Source organism: Lepeophtheirus salmonis, chromosome 1 (assembly GCF_016086655.4).
Source record: "Lepeophtheirus salmonis chromosome 1, UVic_Lsal_1.4, whole genome shotgun sequence".
NCBI classification, from domain to species: Eukaryota; Metazoa; Arthropoda; class Copepoda; order Siphonostomatoida; family Caligidae; genus Lepeophtheirus; species Lepeophtheirus salmonis.
The window spans coordinates 27,287,977-27,309,756 of NC_052131.2; the positions used below are offsets into that span (position 1 = coordinate 27,287,977).

Consider the following 21,780-nt stretch of genomic DNA (forward strand, 5'->3'; position numbering starts at 1 on the left):
GAGAGAGAGAGAATCTATTAATGTGTGTATGTAGTACCTACGAATACAACTCTAGAAATGGAAAACAAGACATAAAATAAGCTTATGATGAAGAAAAATAAAAAGTAAGATTTATCAGTCATGCATAGAAAAAAATGATTCCATCTATAGATAAAGACTGAAAGAAAAAGAAAGAAAAAAGGTCATCTCCCCCTCCTCTCAAAAAGAGGAGAAAATCCATTGAATCACACCGTATTTCCGCAGCTGTTGTCTTTGCCGGTCTATTTATTATTATTTTGTTTAATATATGCAGTAGTACATATTAAAATATTATTATTCCAAGTTCATGAAAGAACGAAGGAAAAAAAATACTTAAAAATTATGGTAAAAAAATAAACAATCGGGCCAGCAATTCAGGAAGTAGTCCCGCGCCCTCGCTTCCTTCCTCTTCTCCCTACTGGGTGGAAAAAAGAAAAAAATATTCTTCAGGTGGGAATCGCTCAGCTGGTGTAGTGTAGTACTACAGTAAGTTCGCCCTCTTTGAGTAGTGTGAGTCTCTGACTGTTAGTCGTAGTTGATTGTACGCAGTGTGAAGTTGATGAGTGTGCAAAGACTTTTGGCGGAATAGTTTTTGCATTAATATTTAGTTAGTTTCACTCGTTAATTATAATAAAATAATAACAAGGGTTTGACGAATTCTTAAAAGTTTTTTTGAATTATATCATAAGCGAATACGGAATATACAATTCAATACAGTTTGACGGTAAGATTTGCATGGTTATCATTCAAGTATTTATAAATAAATATATTTAATATATAGACCTTAAACATGTACATTTAATGGCAATATCTTGTGATTTGTAACGCAAGGACCATTTGAAGATGGATTTTGCTGATTAGTGGGGAGCTAAATGCATGAGATATGAATATACCTACGTACTATGTAACAGGAATGGTTGGTCCTATAGTTGTGCATTTTCTGTGCATAATAGATTGATGTCTCTTTGCAAATAGTTATAGATTAGGATCAATCCGATTTGTAGGTATAATAGGGATTCACCTTATTAATAAATAGTAAAAATACTATTATAAATATTAAAACAAATAACGATCCGTGGGTTAAAAAAATCATCAAAAAAACCGCCAGTAAAAAATAAACAATTATCATTCGTATTATTATAATAACAATATCACCAAGACCCTTAAAAAGTTATTATTGTCTTTTTTCACAGATCCCTGGCGCCAGTTGCAAACCTGCAAATCTTTTGTTAGTTTTTTTCTCAAACTGACGCAATAACACTGTAGTAAGTTGTATTTATTTTGATCACTATTTCTCATAATAATGATATACATAGTAACAGCCTTGGAAATGTATTTTTAAATTACATAAGATTTTGTGATTTTTGTAACCATTATTATTAGAAATTTGAACTAAGTGGGGTTCACCTTTACTGGGAAATTGTCTTTGATCGTAGTCTTGGGAACCATTTTTTTAAAATAAGCGGATCTCGTGAAATATTGATATTACGTTAATAGATAGTAAATCCTGTAAAATTTAAGTATTTATTTTTATATTTCAAAAGAAAATACTCATTATAAGCTTATTCTCAATTTTCATGTCCTTCATTTTTCTGATTATTACCGAGAGTGCTCGGGTTGTTTTTATAGAACCCAAGGGTACCAATTTTTTATAATTCTATCCCCAATCTGACCCTCAACAACAAAAAATAACATAAAATAGTAATTGATTAACACGCTAATTTTGCTTAGTTATTTAGAATAAAATAAAACTGATAGTAATATATAATTCATATAAGGGATTTGCCGGGAAAATAGATACTTTACGTAGGCGTTAATCCCAGAAAACTTGGGAAAACGGGATCCCAGAAAGACACCCTAAATTGAACATAAACACCCTGTACCTAAATTATTAATAATGTGTATATTTGTTGTTCAAATATCACCAAAGATGTTCGGTGATTTTTTATATTTTTCTATTCTTCCATTGTCTTTCTTGTTTTATCTTTATTATTTATTGGTTTTTTCTATTATATTACTGTCATATTTAGGAGGAGGGGGGAAGGGAGTGTATATACTGCCATTTTTGTTGTTTGGATGGTGTTATGGAGTCTTTTGTGTGAATGTCAAGAAAGAATCCTTATTTTTTCATCTTTCCTACTTACATAGTTTTTCGTTTTTTTTACAAAAATGATTTTAAAATTGTTGAAAGTATATATATAAATAGTCAATTTGTCAAATTGTTTATATTAAGTAAATTTTTTTTTTTGCTTTTTTTTAATTTTATTTATTAAAACATGTTTTGTTTATAATATGCATATAATATAATTTAAAACATGAAGTCTGAGTTCTACTTACTTACTTAGAATATAGATAATTGTTTATATTCAAGGAACAGTCTAATAACCTAATGAACACAAGGCTGGAGACATATACTCGTTTTTATATTTTAAATATAATAAAAAAAGACATAAATTAAAAAAATTTGCTTTAAATTATCGTCGTGTCCAAAATTATTGACACACTTCTCTTTTTTTTTATCTATAAAACTGTGACTCAAGCCTAAGCTACTAAAAAAAGTTTTTTTCACTGTTGATAGATGAAAAATATGATAAGTAACTATAATTACTTCAAACTTCTTATAAAGTATTGACACTCTTGATAAAATACATTTTTTTTTAAATGCAATTTATAATTATGTTCCACAAATCCTTCAATCAAATCCACTCAAAATCTACTGACATTTAATTATTGATATAAATTATAGTCTAATAAAATATTAATCGTTTTTATATCCATTTATTATCCGGATGAAAATTTATTTTTAATATTATAATCAGATCTTCTTGTTAAGCTGAAATTTTCTTTTAAAAAAAAACTAATATGGCGCCAATAATTTAGGATACGACAGTATAAAGATGATTTATTTATACGTAGATTTAAGAAAAGGGTTTGAAAGAGATATGGAAATAATTAATACTTTTTTAACAGAAATTATGGTAGATTTTTTTGACTTTTTACAAAAACAATTCTATTTTTTGAGTTGATGTGAAGATACTTAAGGAAACATTTTTTTCTACCAAAGTTTCTTCGTTTATCCATTATTACGTTTGTATATTTAGAGGAAATTATACGTATTTATTTTTGTACAATTTGGCAACAAGAGAGGAAATGAGTTTGCTAATATTTATATTTGCTTTTTTCCATTGTAAAATACTGTCCCTTAATGACCTTTATAAGTAAATTAAATGTTGTTTATAAATATTAATGCGAGTTTCAATATGAAATGTGTCGAAATAAAAAAATAAATATATTTTCTACAAAAGATAGAAATGTACATTTATTTAGTATAAACATTCACATAAATTTAATCTCTGACTTGTTTATTTTAATTATAATTTATAAACTTACATATTATATATAAACATTCCAGATTATATGGATACTGAAATAGTAGAGGAGACTGAACATATAAGACTTTTTTTTTTAGTACAAGTATCATTTTTGATGGGAAAAGAAGGAAAATATTGCAAAAAAATAAGAAATAAAATCTCTCACCCATGAAGTCCTAATAGAAAATGATTAAATATTTGTAAACAGTGGATTTTCCAAGAAAACAGTTTATTCATTTATAAATAGTGTTGGATTTTTGTAAAAAATAAATAGTTTGGGTCGTGTTTGTATAATATATTAAGTTTATATTAATTTTTAAGTTATATAAATTGGTTTCTCCTCTTTTGTTATAAAATCCAACACTATTTATTAATATTAGTATGAACGAACATGTTGTCTGGACGAGGATAAGTTAAGAAGTAGGGCGTTAAGAATTTTTTTCTTTCACTAGAAAATTTAATATTGGAATTTTTTTTTCAAGAATTGGAATATTTCAAGTTTAATCTAATTTTTCAATTTTTTTTTGAAAAAAAATTGATTTTCAGTGAATGGCTATGGATTTTAAAATTCTTTTTGGAAAAAAAAAATAATCATATTTAAAATTTTTTGCAAACAGCTGTGGTTTTCCGAGAATTTTTGAGAATAGCTAAAGATTTTTTTAAAAAAATCCCTAAAAATTTAATATTTTACCAATGGTTGTTGATTTTTGAAATAAAATAAAATTAAAAATTAATATTTGAAAAAAATGTAACATTTGAAATTTAATTATTGAAATTTTTTGCCAAAAAAATTAATTTTTAATTTTATTGAAATAAAAAAAAAATCAAATACATACATAAATATAATCCTGCGGAAGCCCTAAGAAGCCCTCAAAATGGTTCATAAGGGTGTATTTATACACATGCAATAAGAACTACATAATGGGAAAGACAAAGAGTTGGGTTGAAAGGTCATATTATACTTAGGACTATAGTATACATATATTATATAGACTTCAAATGTGTCTACAGAAAACAAAAATAATAGGAATGGCCTTGAAAAAACAATGTACTTAGTACATACTTTTTTTAACTACTCCAATTTTCTTCTCTGTTCCTTCTCCGAGTTACTTAAAAGCTAAAAATAATATTAGAAAACCCTCAAAATATTAATGTAGGTAGTCACAACATGTCTGTTCTTGTCCACCTTATTTTATGTTAATAATACATTTGAGTCAAATCGAGTCGATCAATAAGAGAAAGAAAAAATAAAGAATATTTTAACATTGCGGTTAATTTGTGTTTGCTTTAATAGCACTCAATAAAATGTGAAATCGAATATGAAAATAAAACTTGAAAAACTCTTCTTGATAATTACACTATCCAACAAAATCACACTTTTTTTATGCACAAAAACAGTATATGCTCAACTTAGTACAATTTGATTCCCTGATTCCAAATATGGTCTTATTGTTTCTCTCATAGCCTCGTTCCCTTCAGAAAAAGGCCGTACAATTTTTGTTATTTTGGCTATTTTTAAGGTTCAAAGCTGTTTTAAGCCCTCGGTGTTGAAGTTATGGATAAATTGTATTAATATATTTTAAAGTTTAATGTTAAAAAATTATGCATCATACTTTTAACTCGAATTATCTTTTTTTTAAAGTGGAAAATAGGTGCTTTTTATTCAGAGGCACATAGCTTCAAGACGAATAAATTCAAAACGTTTAAAAGTCTCTGATTATATAGATGAAAGTATGGCCTTTGATTTAAATAAATGAGCCTATCCAAAACCCTCTATATGGTTGTCAGTTTAAGATAAGGCCACGACAATATTTTCAAGGAAAAAATTCCTTTTAGAATTGATCTCATAATAAAAGTGCATAAGTGTTTGTATGCCCCAACTACAAGAGATAGAAACAGAGAAGAAAATGAGATCTATGTAGAGTTATTCAAATGATTTTTTTTAATGCAGTCGATTCGAAAAAAATTTATAAGGAGAAAGAAGATAAATAATCCAATAAAAGCAAATTCTGAGGAAAATAACTGAATATGATTGACTCCTTAGAACAATTTATTCAATCTAATGAACTTCTAAAAATATGCTTTCAAAAATTGAAGTTGTGGTTTTATTTTCGGATCAGATTAATTATTCGTTAGAAAAAAACTCTTTACTGTATATTTAACTTAATTTATTATTGCTATAAATCACAAAAAACCTTTCTTTATATTATTGTATACATATTTTTTTATTTCACGTAAGTGATGAATCAATGCTAAATTTTTTCCTACTTTTTCCTATGTACACATTAGTGGATATTTACGATGAGTAATCGAGGGAGTGAGGGGGATACCCCCAGCCTCACAAAGTACTATATATATATTATAATATACATACACCTTTCTCCTACATGTTGTTCCGTTTCCTTACATTAAAACTGCTGCTATGTATAAGTAGTCATTCTATTTCTATGTCAGACCGGCGCCAGTTCTTGTACGTGTGTTTTTGTTTTTACATTTACAAATACATAAAAACAATAGTTTATCCATCTGTCAAAACCTCATTGATTCAATCTCGTACTTTGATTGTATATTTTTTCCCTTTTTTTTACAGAGTGATTTCAAGAAACATGAGCTAAAGTGCCATATGTAGACACTACTGATATTTGTCTCCAATTTTGGGTATTAGCGTCAAGACGAAGAAAATACAGGAACGAAAACAAAAAGAAAACAACAATAATGTTTCATTTTTTGGTATTTGTTTTACTCCTAACTTTCAAATCCATCACATCACTACCAGGTAAGAGCGTTTTCTCCGAAATAAATATATATATATAAATTGATTTTTATCTTTGTGAGCATATGGAATTTGACGAAAAAAATATTTTTATTAAAATATCTATCTATGAAGACGTTTATTTCTTTATCTATCTTTCCAACTTGAAGATTGTCTTCAATATGTATGCTGTACTATTTATGGTACAGTCCCCCCCTCTCCTCTCTATTTCTCCATCTCCAGGAGGTACGTACTCTCCTCCTTCTCCTGAGGTAAAGAGGGATATTAAAGTCAGTTATTTTGGGTGGTCCAACTGATCAATGCTTGCTGACAATCTTTTTTTTTTTTTTTTTTTTGAGATCTCCTATCTACCTTTTCTTTTTGTGGAATTCCATTTTCTGTACATAAATAAATACCTACAAGCCAAATAGGGTTTTTTCCCTGACCTACTAGCATGTAATACTTATGTATTATGTAGAATTTATAATCGGCCCAAATCAAATTTTGTTTCCAGTTTGGTCATAAATAATTCTTTCTGAACCAATACGGATCGAATATCAGTCTGACCGCCAGTCTAAAACTGTTTGACAGAAATTTAAGTGAATTATTTATATTTAACCCGTAGACCAAAATTTCCTTTAAAAAAAATGTCGAACATAACAGAAAAAATATTTTTTCTTTAAAAAAGGTGAATCTATTTTATCAAATTTATTTTGTGGACCAATCAAGATTACAGAAATAATAACGGTTTTAGATTATATAAGATTTCCAGACCCAAGATTAGCACTAAAAGGTACCTAATACTGCATGACTTAGATAATGGGTTTGAGGAAAAAGACTTACGTAGATGCCTTTTTCCTTTATTTTTTAGTTCGTCCTAATAACAGCTTCTTGAACAAAAAAAAGTCTTTATAATAATTAATTTGTTAAATGGACAGGACCTACATGAAGTTTTTGGTTTATTGATAAAACATGCATGGTGTGTACGAGTTCTATCTTTTCTTTCTCTCTCGCTCTCTTCATCTGGTCTCTTATATATATATATATATACGAACTATTCAATTTGGTCTATTCCATCATTCTATATATTATACATACACACACAACAAAAATACCATGAAATAACTTTCATGATAATCATAATTTTGGTGGATTTGGAAGGAAACGCCCGTTTCAATAATTATACCTTTACGAAACCATATATTTTTTATTCTTCTTCTCAGAATCCAAGACCCCCTATCAATCGATGGTTATTATTCTATGAGGGGAAATCGTAAAAAAAAAACATAATCTGTTTCATTATATATATTATTTTCTCTTAGTTGTACTACAAATAATATGTAATAGTAGCAACGGTTTTGATTTTGTGAGGTCTGGATTTTACATATAAGGGGCTTGTTAACACAAAAGCAACACAGAAAACCCTAAAAATTGGGCTTTTGTACTCTTCAAATAATTATTTTGACTAATCCTTTGGCAGTGCTGCAAATTACACTGTCGTATCGGGGTCTGGGGAATCATTTTCTTGGACTGTATATTGATATGATTTAAAATATAAATTAGGAATATTTCCTTTTTTTTTAGATTTTTGTTCCAGATTACGTAAATATTTCGGTCTAAATCCGTTTTAACTTTTACTAATTACAAGTGCAAACACACTATCCTTAAAAACTGTCAATGAAAAATTAAAAAGATTATATTAATATTAAGTTTGTTAATGTTAAAATTCTAAAATAAAACAATCTACTATAAAATATAACTATATATTACGTAAATTTCTATTGTAAAACCTCCTTGTATACAACATTTTTTATTGTTGCTGTCTATTCGAAATAAATACAATCAAACCTGCATCCCCTTCTGACACTCTTTAAAATGGAACATAATATAATTGCCCATGTCAAAATACTGATTTCTTAAAAATATAAAGCAATTTTTTCAAATGTTTGACTTTGTGATTTATTTATTGTCATTGCTAACTTGCCGTCCATGTTCCTTCTTCATCCATAATCAAGATAGCCTTACTCAGACTAACTCGCTCATCCTCTTTTCCTTTCATTTACCTTATTCCCATTTTTAATTCGTGTTTAATATACGTTCTCCCTTTTTTCGATTGTTCAATAATTCGTTTTTTGGTTCATTTTCGAATCGACAACCCATAAATTAAAAAAAAATATATTTAGACACGGGGAATCAATCTTGTTTCATGCGGGAAAAAAATCAAGTAATTAGCGAAAAAAGAAACTTGCCCCCAGAGCCGAGGAATCTGGTCTGATCAAAATGTAACAGCCTTACGTACGTAACTCAGAATTCTAAACAACTTTTATTTTATGTCTAAAGTATGTATTTGTCTCCATTTTTGAAGTTTTTATCATAGTTTTTCCAAGTATGACGAAATCAATAAGATACTCATAAATCAAGGATTGTAGAAAAATTTAGCCAAAAAAAAAAAAAAAAAACCCCGATCGCCGTATGTTTCCACAAAATATTTATTTTATTTTAATGAAAGGAAATTTCAGTCTGGATCTGTGTGGAAAAATTATGTCTGGGATCGAGTCTTAAATCTAATAAGGATGTATGAACATTTTCTTCTCTTGCAAGTTCATTGAGGTCATTTCTTTTTGTTGGTATTAAAACATTGGTCTCTGGAACATTCATATTTCCAATTGAGGGATAGATTTAAAGAGATGATTTGATTGGAGGTGGGGAGAGGTTGAATAGAGGGGGAGGGGGTGGGCTCTGTATATATAATATATATAGTTTCTTTTCCTCTCTATCACTCTAACACACGTTCTTTATACAATAGATCTCTCATATTTCATCGGTGTGTGATTCTTTGTGAGTTATATTTTTTGAATCCACATTTTTTTCTTCTCTCATGTAATTTGAAGCCCTCTCAAAATCTTTAAAAAAATTGTGTGTGTACTTCCATCGACGAATAATAATAATAATAATTCCTACCTAATGACGCTTTTATCTCTATCATTTACTCTACTATGTATTAATACCACCAAATCTTGTAACTAAGAATGTTAATTACATATGCCCATAAATGTTATTTTCTTTCAAAGGATCTATGTAGACAATTTATAACGATTATTTTTAATATTGTCTCATTTAATTGCAGCATTGGATCATCTCCTCCTTCCCGACTCCTATCCTTCCACATCATCGTCCGACCTACCCCCAATGTTTGTCGTCGAACCCTCAGAGTCTTTTGCTACACGAAACAAGCCTGCAGTGCTCACTTGTGATGTAGCACACTCCCTAGAAGTCTACTTCACTTGCAACGACGAGAAAAAAGAGTCAAAGAGCTCTGAACACAAAGATGGAATCACAAAAATATCAATTGAGGTAACGAGGGAGGAAGTCTTGGATGGCATTGGGAAATATATGTGCAAATGTGTTGCATCCTCAACTGTGTCTCGGATAGAGAGTCAAGAAGTTTCCGTCTCCCTTGCAAGTAAGTATTACTTAATACCTTATACCCATTCCTAAACACATAATATAAAAACTCATCTTCAAAAATAATAATAATTATTATTATAGGACTTAGTCGTGACTTTGAGACGCCTCCTTATTCACAGTCTGTAGAGCGTGGAGGTCAATTGGAAATTCGATGTCATCCACCAAATGGGAATCCACCTGCTAAAGTAGCCTTTTGGCTAAAGGATGCAAAACGGATTGATAAGGAAAGTCATCCCAACTTTATCTTTACCACCCCTGGTCATTTACTCATATCCATTGCGGAAATGAAGGACTCTGGCAACTACACCTGTGTTGCCTCCAATAAGATCCTTCAACGAAAAAGTAACCCTGCTGTGATTAAAGTCTACGGTAAGGGAGTAATTTTATTTCATTTTAAGATTGATAGAGCTTTATAAACATACATATATGTATTTTGACACAGAGCATCATGAAGAAGATTTTTTTTTTTTGGGGGGGGGAATTTATTTTATTGTCGATAATAAAGCTATAAAAAGACTTTATTTAAAAAAAATCATCTCAATATAAATATACTTATAATACACATAAGATGTCTGTTCCTCCTAACGCACACACATACAAAAATAAAACGAGAAACACAATTAAATATAATGTGTCTAATTGCTGTAAAATGAGATGAACACAGGGTATTGTGAGTGTATTTTTTCTCCCTATGTACACAGTACAGAAGTAGGGAAAAAACTGCTTCATTAATGAATAGGAAAAAAATAATAACCGGAGGGGTTGAACGACGAACGAACTTACTAGAAGGGAGAATCTTCATGTTTTTTTTTATTGTATGTATTTTTTTTACCAGTCGTATCTGTTTTCAATTCCATTATTATTGACTAAAAACGAAGCACATTAATAGAAGAGTAAATACATTTCAAGGTATTCATGCACAATGTAGAATATTCATGCATTTAAATATTTAGATATGTACATAGAGAAGTAACCAAAAAGCCACTCTTAAACATAGAAGGAACAAAAAAACTATAAATGAATTTTAAATCATTTTTTGGCATTCAGCGTTTTTCAATTATAATAAAAAAATGTTTTGTGATTTTTAACAATTTATATACTCTGTTAGTATTTAGAGAGATGGAGAGACAATTGGACAGATGTTTCCTTTAATAATATGTTCATGACAAAAGTACATTGAGAGATCTATTAATGTTATAATCAACCACTAATGTTGTACTACATATATCTTTTTTTAGATCTTGTTAATTGATTGTGTTTTTTTTAATATATGTAAAAAATAAAAGTCGCGCCATCTTGTCCACAATGGTTTCATTTGTTTTTCGAAATAGGGTTAAGAAGATGTTTCATCCATCAAAAAATAACCCCTAAATTACTGTTTACTTAGTCATTTATGTTATGAAGAACTCTCTTTTCATCTTTTTGAATCACCTGTCCTTTTTTGTTTTGTTTTCGTTAAAGTTAAAAGTCTCTATCCCTCCTCATTCATCCTTTGTTTCATAGAGTTTTGTGGAGGAACTCTAATATCCCTCTCAATAGTAAATATATATTTTTCTGAATCAAGCCTTCATAGGTAAAAATGCCATTCAAAAGAACACATATTGAATACTAGCGTTGGGTGTGAGTCTCAAAATCATGTACCCGTCTGAGATTATTAAAATTTTTGTGCACCGAAAAAATTCGGTCGTTTAAAGTCTTTAGTCTAAATCAGTCTCACAAAAAATTAGTACCTTAGTTGGTCTTATTTATAATTTGGAGTGGACTGATTTTATAGAAGAGTTATTGATGGTATTATGAATATGTCTATATTGGGAACATTGGTACAATGACGTCATATGAAAAAAAAGTGTTAATATATGTATACGAGACTAACCTTTATTATTTACTTATCTCTATTATGCAAATTTAAAGAGGTTAAGTCTTTTCTTTCTTTTTTTTACAATTTTCCTATTCTCAATGTTGTAGAAAACATAATTAGCTCTCGACTGTTTAGAAAAATATTGTCCTAGTAACAGCCATGATCACAAAATTCGAGAAGATGATTGTTTTTTCTGCCTGGAATTGTCCTAGAAGGCCATCGGGCCAGCGGCTGGTGAGACCCAAAAAATTGATGCACAGTTGGCAAATTAGATAGCGTTCTAAAAAAGTATCCATACTTCTCCATATTGTCAATGTTGGAGATGGGCAACTTTTTGACCATGGCTCAGCCATAGTGTCCAAATGAGACAATTTGTCGGAGGATATGATCGGTATAGGATGTAAAGTAGTTCCGCAGTGTTTGAGAGCTGTAGTTGCAGCAAATGGGGACAAATTTGGAATGAGCAGGAACTTATTTTGTTAAGGAAATTTTACGCTAATTAAAAACATGTAAAAATATGTTTCAATAAATAAATATTTGTGTACTTTCTTGGCTGTTGAATTTGTCCTTTAGACACTTATGTATAACCCTGTATAGTATATAATAATTTTTAGTATTTAATCCCTCTTCAGTTATAACAAGTTCAGGGTACGTGCATTGTCCTGCATATATAGATCCATACACGGTATACATATATATGTACAAGTACAAGCAGAGTCGTTCCATAAAAACATGAACTAGTTTTTGTTTTTTGTCTTCTATTGTACATCATTTTATTGAATAATGTACTGGGAGTGAACAATATATTGAATGTTATTTTTGGAAGTCTCTTAAAGTAGAAGAAACCATTGAGGGTATTATGTATGTAGTTTTGTATTTTAAATCAAATATACTCTGTACATTAGGGTGTATCAAACGGACTATGATTTATAAAATCATGATGAGTTTTCTTATCTGTTCTCTAAAATGTGACACTTGGTGAAATAGAAACGTATTCAAAAAATTAACTTTAGGGGATTCAGAGGTGGTCCTGGATGACCACTGTGTACTTATATCAGGGGTGTCCGAAGGATTATATATATATTTATTTTTTTGGGGGAAGCTTGGTTTTTGGAATTTTTTTGAAAGAAAAATCCAAAAATTTAAAATTTAGTAATTTTTTTCCAAAATCCAAAGCTATTCATAAAAAATAGAAAAATCAAATTTTTTGGAAATATAAATCAAAAATTTACAGCTGTAGAATAATAATAAAAAGTTTTGGAAAAAAATTTCATAAATCCAAATCTGTTTTAAAAAAATCGAAAATTAAATTTTTAGAAAAAAAATATCAAAAGTCCAATAATATATATTTATAAAATCCAAGAACATCCTAATGTACATGGTAGCTTTTTGATCTCTTATTTAAAAAAAAAAAAAAAAAAAAAAGACTTAAGATAAGTTATAAAATGTAGAAATTTAAGCATATGTAGATAAAAGTATATTTGATATAAACACTTCTTAAATGGGGTTTTTATATGTATGGAGAGAGATTATAAGCTTTTAGTTATCAAATAAATATTTATATAAAAATATAGTCTTGGAAGTAGAAAATGTCATTCATTTCTTGGGCACCATCAATAATTTCAGTAAAATCCTCATGGGATCCATAATAAGTAAGACTGCTTCTTCAAGTTTTTATTTTAAAATGTACATTAGGCTATGGCAATACGCAATTACTGTTAACTATCAAAATTTATCATGATATTACTCTCATACATAAATTCATTAGGTAATAAATTTTGTACGGAAATTATGTCTTAATAAATAATTAATCAGGGATCCTTATTACGAAGAGATGTCTACTTAGACTAAATTGTGCGATAGCCTAGAAGAAATTTATTTTTAGTTTATCAATAGTTTTTGGATGGGTAATTATAATTGAGTATTTACTCTAAGATGAGGCTATTTTTGGTACTGTACCTGAGCCTGATCAAAACATAAGTTTAATAATATCAACCTTTACTAATATGCATCTTGAGCATAAAGCTGATTTTTGCGTTTTTGAATGTGTCTAATAATTTTTTTTTACTAAAAATCTTTTTAAGATAAAAGATAAAAATCAGTTCCTAAAATATATATTAAAAAAAGAAAGAAAATATGATTAAGTACATAAATATTGAGCAAAATATGAATTTTTTTTTTTTTAATGTGCATGCATATTAAAATATTAAACAATAATGTATCTACCTATGTATGTATTTATAAATTTTTCATTTTCATAAAGTTGCTGGAGCTTGGAGCGAATGGTCACCTTGGAGTCCATGCAACTCAAAATGTGGTCGAGGTGTACAAAAGCGTACCCGAAAATGTGATTCCCCTGTTCCTATCAACGATGGTCCTGGATGTGAGGGACCCTCTGTAGAAAAAAAGTCTTGTAATCGGGTATGTCCTGCCATAGATGGCTCTTGGTCATCCTGGACCGCATGGAGCTCTTGTAGCTCAGACTGTATACAGTTTCGTCGACGTGGATGCAATAACCCTACACCTAAATACTCTGGGAATTACTGTCCTGGTGTGAACATTGAGTCACAAAACTGCACGGATGGACTATGTAATCGTAAGTTGAATATTGCATTAGGGTGACCATATTTTGAAAAAAAGAGACAATTTGTCCAATCAGCGTCTATTTTCGGGACGGGATGGGGTGTCCACTCTCTGATAGAGTACTATATTAATCTAATCAAATTCACAAATGGAAAGAATTACTGAGTACCGCTCAAAATTTTGGAACAAGAGCACGTTTGTCATTTTAGAAGAGCGATAAAATCCCTCGATTGTGCTCATTTATAAAAATGTGATTAGTCACAAATCATACGGAACACTTGAAATTTCCTCAAGACACACTGTAATTAATACCCATTAGTACTTAAAAGTATCTTATTTGCATGTAGTAATGTGATTAAATCAATTGAATAATTGTTATTGAAAGATATTTGAATTTGGCAGAATTGCCATTAGATCTAATGAGGCACAAATGTTATCTTCTGATTTATACAATGCAGGTACCGTTGAGAGAGTATTTTCTAAATATTGTCAATTATTTAAGGATAGATGCCTTAGTTTAAAAGATGAAATTTTTTTGTATTATTTTTGGAATAAATAATACGAGTATACGAGTATATAAATTTCTGGGAATTAATTGCATTCATAAGGAGTTGTCAAATTCCAACAATAATATTCGAACGAAAAAATGAGCCCTGCTCATTTTTAATTGAGCGAGAGTGTGTTCATTCCTTTAAAGAACAAGTGAGAGCGTACTCACAATATTAGTAAATGAGTGGTAGCTTATTCAGGATTTCTGGAGCAGACTAATGCTCTGACAAACTCTAAAAAAAAAAATATAATCATTCAGAACACCTTACTTAGATTTTTTGAGTCACAACTTCAAAATCTTGCAAAAAATAAGGTTGATAACTCTTTTTTTTATAACAAATATTTGTTCAGATGTGTTTCAAACTAATAAAACCGGAAAATTCATGAATTTATCAATTAAGTCTCTTGACGCCCGGGCATATTGTAAAAATAGGACATCTCGAGGGGGAAAGAAGGCAGTTGGTCACCTTATATTATATTGTTTTCCATTTAGAAATAAAACTTTTCACCTTTTTATATATTTCAGCGAGTCTCAGTTCGATTGTACTCTATGGTACGGAGGGCAGCGTTGAAAAGAGTGATGAAAATAGTGACCACAGCAATAATAGCGCGCCAAATGATTCTTTTCTTGGAACTACGGATGTGACTCTCTGTGTTGGGCTCGTGGTTGCCTTTCTTGTTTTTGTCATTGTGGTCTTTATAATCTTCAAATTACTTAAGCGGAAAGGAGCAATGCGTCAACATGATGGATATACTCTTGCTAGTGGAGGTGGGTGAATCGTATTGTATTTATTTCTAACTGTAGGGAAGTACATATTCCTGTTGACGGTTTTTAATATATTTAATGAATGATCTGACTAAAAAAGAATATTGAACCAAAATCAAGAAAAGGAGGAATGTTCAATTTTTTTAATATACCATTTATATACAGTCAAACATTGGTTAATTAAAGGCATTGTATTCAGTTTCTGGAATTATTTAAAATACTCAAAAATGTTAACCATAGTTTAAAAGCCTTTATTGGTTATGAGACTTGATTTAGCCCCGATATGGTTTTTCAAATGGAATCTATCAATGTCTAATTATTTGTTGTGTCAATGTTTTTTTCTTACTTTAAGCACAATTTGCAGCGCCGTCAATGCCGTCAGTCAGAGTAATTTTGCTAATTGAAATTGACGATAATTCTTTCTCAAATACAAATTTCATCCAGACTTTATTTCGATAAACATAATTTAAGATTGATTTTGTATCGAGGGGTCACATATTATTCATGTATAATCTGTCCTTGCAAGGTAAGGAAAGAAAAAACACGTATGTACAACTTGAGTATTAAGTGTGTTGATAAGAAAATAATAGACCATCAACAAGGGGGCTTATCAGTAATCACTCAAAAAGATCTTTAAAGTAGATTTAATTTTTCCTTATCCAAAAGAAGAAGAAAAACCTCTTCCTTCCTCAAGAAAAAAGGAAAACAAATATGAAAAATACAAATTCTCAAATATTTATTATTTCCCTATTCAAAATATCTTCAAGTCCTATTAGAGATTGGGCTACTACTAAGCTTATTACTCCTCCTTGACTCAAATATTTATACATAACATAAGATATGTCCATCTTCCCTCTGACTATAATTCTCTTTATGACGCCCTCTTCATTGTTGATTTATTATTATAGGCTGTATCTCGATGGGAACATCCTCAGTATCAAACGGGGATCATGGGAAGAAGCCTTCTTCTTCATCCTCAACTCTGGGATATGGTGCCCCAGACATTGTCCAAAGAAGAGACATGATGGAAGAAGACCTCAGTTCTGAGCCTAGCAGTGTCAAATATTTGCCTCAAATCATCGATAATAGCTTTATTGCTCTTGACGAAACACGACCACTTAGCGAGCACTATTATGAGCAGCCCATGTCTGTCTTTCCTGGATCACCTGGTAATTTATGTAGGAAAATATCTGCTCCCCCTTCATCTTCAGGTAAGAATAGAATATTGTTATTTTTTTTTTTTTTTTAATGTTCCCAATATTGAAATACTTTTAAATATTCTCTGAGGGCGTAATCATATCAACATGGGTTTATTCTTCTGGAACGAATCATACTTTTTCGTATTTATAAATTAATATGCTTTTTTTATAAGAGTCTTATATTTACGTATAATACAAAGCAACGTCTCTTTGTTTGGAAAGATTGGATTTTTATACCATTATAACTAGCTTATACATAATTATTTTGTCATATTGAAATTAGATAAATAGATATAAACACCTTTTGAGGCAACGAAGCTGAAAAATTAATACGATATTGTTTGTGTACAAAAGTCTAATGTCTCATATTTTTCAGGTCATTCAAGTCCAAATTTTGACTACAGTATTAAAAAATTCTTCCAAAAACCACCTCCTACTCTTCGACTCCCTCGCAACATTGATTTTCATTACGTCAATTGGGCTACTGTAACCGAAACAGGATCTCGTATTACTGTCCCACGATCGACAGTGAGCCTCACTGTTCCGCAAGGAGCTGTGATTTCATCATCTCAAGTCGATATATTTGTGGCTGTTGTTCAAAAAGATGAGTATAAACCAATTTTGGATGAGAGAACCTCTTTGGCCGTGACTCCAGTTGTACAATGTGGACCGACGGATGCACAACTCTACAAACCAATTGTACTCTCTCTCCCTCATTTTGTTGGTAGTCGGATTCCCTCTCCGCCAAAAATATTATATCGAAAAGACTATGATAGCATAGGAGAGGACTGGGAAGTTGTTCGACAAAACGCCATCTCAATTCAAGTGGATTCGTCTATGGTACATATTGTTACGGAGAAATTAGGGGTCTACGTATTAGTAGCAGATGTAACAGATTTAAATTCCATTGGAGGATCTGTTCGTATTCCTTCTTCCTCCTCCTCTGCATCTTCCGGATTCTATTCCTCAGCATCCTCTTCCAATGCTGTTACTCCTTCTGGAGAAGTCCTCAAATTAAGTCCTGGTACAAAAATGGCACTTTGTCGAGTTTTAGACGTTCCTACATGTCAAGGAAACGATTGGCATCAACTAGCAGAGGTTCTTGGTGTGAATCAATATATTCCCTTCTTTTCATCACAACCTTCCCCTTCTGAAGCACTCCTTAACTTGTGGGAGGCAAGGTCTGCCAACAACAATGATTCACTTATTCAATTATCGCACATGCTTCGAGGTATTAAACGAGAAGATGCGGCTGTGTTCCTTGAGAGGGATATTAAAAACTAGGAAGAAGTGATGAACAATAATTAATTATTATGAATTAATATATCGTAATACAACACTCATAAAGATCTCTTAAATTATTAAGGACTTTTTTTAATACCCAAGCCAAAGTCAAGCCCTACTACTACCCGACCATATTTCCCTCCAAATTTATATTAAGTCATAGCAAGTTATAATTACATATTATATGTTAAGCCAAGTAGTTATAGCTTTTCCATTATAATGTAATTTTATGATGATAACTTACTCTTGCACTTCAATGTTTTCAAATGAATCTCCATTTCGTTATTTCATTTGCCTAAAAATTTATATATTTATACATACAGATCTCATTTAAATTATCATGATATTATAATAATAGAACTATCTATCATTCAAGATTGTCTCAATAAATCAAATACTATTCTGTTTTAAACCGTGGGTCAGAGTTTTTGTGGTTTTTTTTTTTGTATTTACTTTTGATCAAACAATGTGGAAATCTATGTGTTTTTCTGCCCATTTATGGAAGAAGGTACATGACTTAAAGGTAAATAAAATCATCATTATCATGAAGATAAGAATCATTTGGAAAAGATGTTGATTCTTATTTTGGTCATTCTAGTAAAATAATATACTTACATAGACATAGGTATTATCTAGGTATGTACTATGTACACGGATAAATTAGTAATTGATGATTGTGTCGGCATTCATAAGGAAATAAAGTTATTTACTTATTTATATAAGGCTTGATAATCCTTCGTTCTTTTTAGTTAGAATGAAGTCATTTCCAATAGAAATTTGATCTATTTAGTTATTTCATACAATATACAAATATTATATACACATTTCTTGCACATTCTTCTTTTTTTGAGCTTGTTTTGGGTGAAAGTAATTTGTCTATGATTGAAATCACTTACGGGATCGACAATTTAGGTATTTTCCCCTGAGAAGAAAATGACTCGTTTGCCAGCTTCAATATTCAAGTGGTGGACATGAGTCTTCTTGATTTACTGAGTCAGGAAAGGATTTTAACATTGATCTTCTTCTAATTTCTTGACAGACATCCTCTGACTGTCTTCTACGGCATATACAAAACAAACATGTACTGCATGTGTATTTTGTTGTTAGATGCCAATTTTTTGGAAACACGAATACATTAATCTACATAAGAGGCAAACTGGTCAACCAAAAACAGAAAAGAGTGGCAGATACAGCATGGAAAAAAAATTCGATCTTATTTTGAGACATAAGATGTAGAAACAGAGGAAGTAATGATAACTTTTATAAATGAGCAAAAATTCGAGCGATTTTATCGCTCTTCTAAAATGATAAGCGCGCTCCTGCTCGTTATTTAAAACAATGATCCCGCTGACTCTCAAGAATTATGAGAGTCGCTCGGAGGACTAATGCTTTGGTTATGGTCAATAGAACGTATCCTACCGGTTAGCAGTTCATATGAATTTAGCTTGTTTCATAAAACGGATTAACAATAATGATGGTAGGATAAATTGCAATGCGTTTACAGCATATCACAGATTTATATATTCCCAAGCCATAAAATGTTTACTTCATAATACATATCTATATTGTATGTAGTAGAATTGCTACTAATTACGTCATAATTGAATTATACGGATCGCATTTATGTATTATAATGGTTCCTCTGCAGAATTGTTTCATTGTTGTTTCCTTCTCATATTTCTTTATTTTACAAATGATTGCAGTCTTATGTGTTTGGTTAATTGCACAAAGGGGTATTGGTGTTCATGAATTAGCTACGCATCAATAAATTATTAAAGTTACTTCACACATTATACATAATAAATCTAATAGGCTGAGGAAAAAGTTATTTCGTATTTTTCGCTTTATTTCAATGCTTTATAAGAAGTGTTACACTCATCCAATTTAAGATAAGTATGCCCCATTTTATTTGATAACTTGTTGGCAACGAGAATCGAACTTTAAATACCCTTTTCATAGAAGCGCCTGCCCCTATAGCCAAAAAAGTAGGAAAACAAATTTTCATAAGCCTCTATTAAGGCCAAATGTTTACCCTCAAGTACCATGGCCATAGACAGGAACACGTGTTAATCACTTGGTGCCAGGTCCGGACTATAGGGTGGATACTTAAGAACTTCCCATCCGAGCTCCCGTAGCTTCTGCCTGCTTCATCAAAGATGTGTGTGGCCTGGCGTTGTCTTGATGATGTCTTGGTGTCTCCTACTCTCCAATGCTGGCCGTTTCTATTCGATCACAATGTTCAAACGGTAGAATTGTTAACAGTAGAGGGTAGAATTCGGCGAAAAAAAATGTTTCGAACCACTGTTATACAACACGAACTGAAATAGAATCATCCTTATACACATAGCAAATTTTCTTGGTAGCCTTCGATGCGTTTTTCCTTTTCAGTTTGTAAAAATGCTAAATATGTGAAATTTCTTCCTTTGACACCTTCATACTCGACGCACAAAAATCACAACTAAACTGTCCAAGTGCAATACGGTTCTATCGTGTACTTGTACAAGGAATACTCGTTTGTTGTATAAACTCACACCTTTACAACACCGTATCGCATCATCCGATGTGACAAATAATGAACAAGATATACTTTGTTTAATAAAAGGGCTGGGAAATACGAAATTACTGTTTCCCAGCCTAAATATTTTAGTAAATTATTTCAAGAAACTATACAGTTTTTTTACGGGTTTTATTAGATAAAATGGTATATTTGAATAAAAAACACCTTTTTATTTTTGCTAATATATACAACGTACCATCATACTTTATTATAATATCATCAAGTACTTTTACATATATGGCCTGTCAATACAAAAGCGAGTGAATTTTCTTAAAATCGAGTGTTGATTACATTTCTATTCTTCCGCCAATGATCGTCAATTTCTATCAACAAATTATTCATATGAACCCTTTGGAGTCGCTGCAAATTCCACATAAAGTATCCAAAATTGAGCGTCACAATTAAATAATGAGAAATTGAACTATATAAGGTTAATTAATTAAATAGCCCTTATCAACTATAGCTAAAACTCTTGGGTATATTAATTCAGCCCACAAGTTTGAATAGAAAGCCTGTAATTGACTGAAACATTCCCATGAAATAAAAAATAAAATTGAATATTCTCCTGTCTTGATTTTTTTTCAGGATTGTTTTTATGTTCACATATCACATATATAAATATACCATCATGTCTTAAAATGTGTTTTTCTACATTTATATGTCTATACAACTAATACAAACTGGATTTCTAAATATATACCTATATATAATACAATACATGGCAACATTTAATTTGTATATACCATATACTTAGATATAGTATGTGTTGTACTTGTATGCAAATGATGTGTGCATCTGATTCTGGATTATAATCCATTATATTATAATTTAATTTATCATTTTCATACAAGTACACATCCATTAGTGTTGGATTGCTTTCTGTCAAATTCTAGACAAGTCTGAGAGACTGTTATGATTTTTTAGAGAAGTTCTTTCTAGAACGGTTTCAAAGATTAATTTGATCTGCCTGAATCGCTTTTATTTAAAATTCGGTATAGACCCATTCTATAGATGAATTGATAATGATGGCATGTGTGTTTCAAAATTTAAAACATCGACGAAATAATGTCATATCAGGTTAAATATGTTCTATATATATAATATTTAGACGGTTAATAGAAATACAAGGTTATGCCCATAACACGTGTACAAATAAGGTCGGACTTCCACCTCGGTTTTAATAGTGACGTCATAGAATAAGATTGGTTACGTCTTTATGTCAAAATCTGTCTTTCTTGCACAGCATTTGATACGATAAATTAAAAATTCAAGCAAAAGTGACGTCATTGAGCATATGCTGTGTCAAAATACGGTACATCATATTTAAAAATTTAAGTTTAAAAAAAAGGTAAAATTTCATATTCAATTTTCGATA

General features: G+C 30.4%; 1 protein-coding gene across 1 annotated transcript; it reads left to right on the forward strand.

Moving 5' to 3' along the window:
• Positions 1 to 481: 481 nt before the first annotated feature.
• Positions 482 to 18,260, forward strand: LOC121121927 (netrin receptor UNC5B-a). Its single transcript, XM_040716923.2, has 8 exons — positions 482 to 742; positions 5,980 to 6,165; positions 9,269 to 9,604; positions 9,691 to 9,978; positions 13,731 to 14,063; positions 15,126 to 15,368; positions 16,274 to 16,576; positions 16,941 to 18,260. The coding sequence occupies exons 2-8, from the start codon at positions 6,105 to 6,107 to the stop codon at positions 17,846 to 17,848; spliced, it is 2,472 nt and encodes an 823-aa protein (XP_040572857.1). The 5' UTR covers positions 482 to 742; positions 5,980 to 6,104; the 3' UTR covers positions 17,849 to 18,260.
• Positions 18,261 to 21,780: the final 3,520 nt, after the last annotated feature.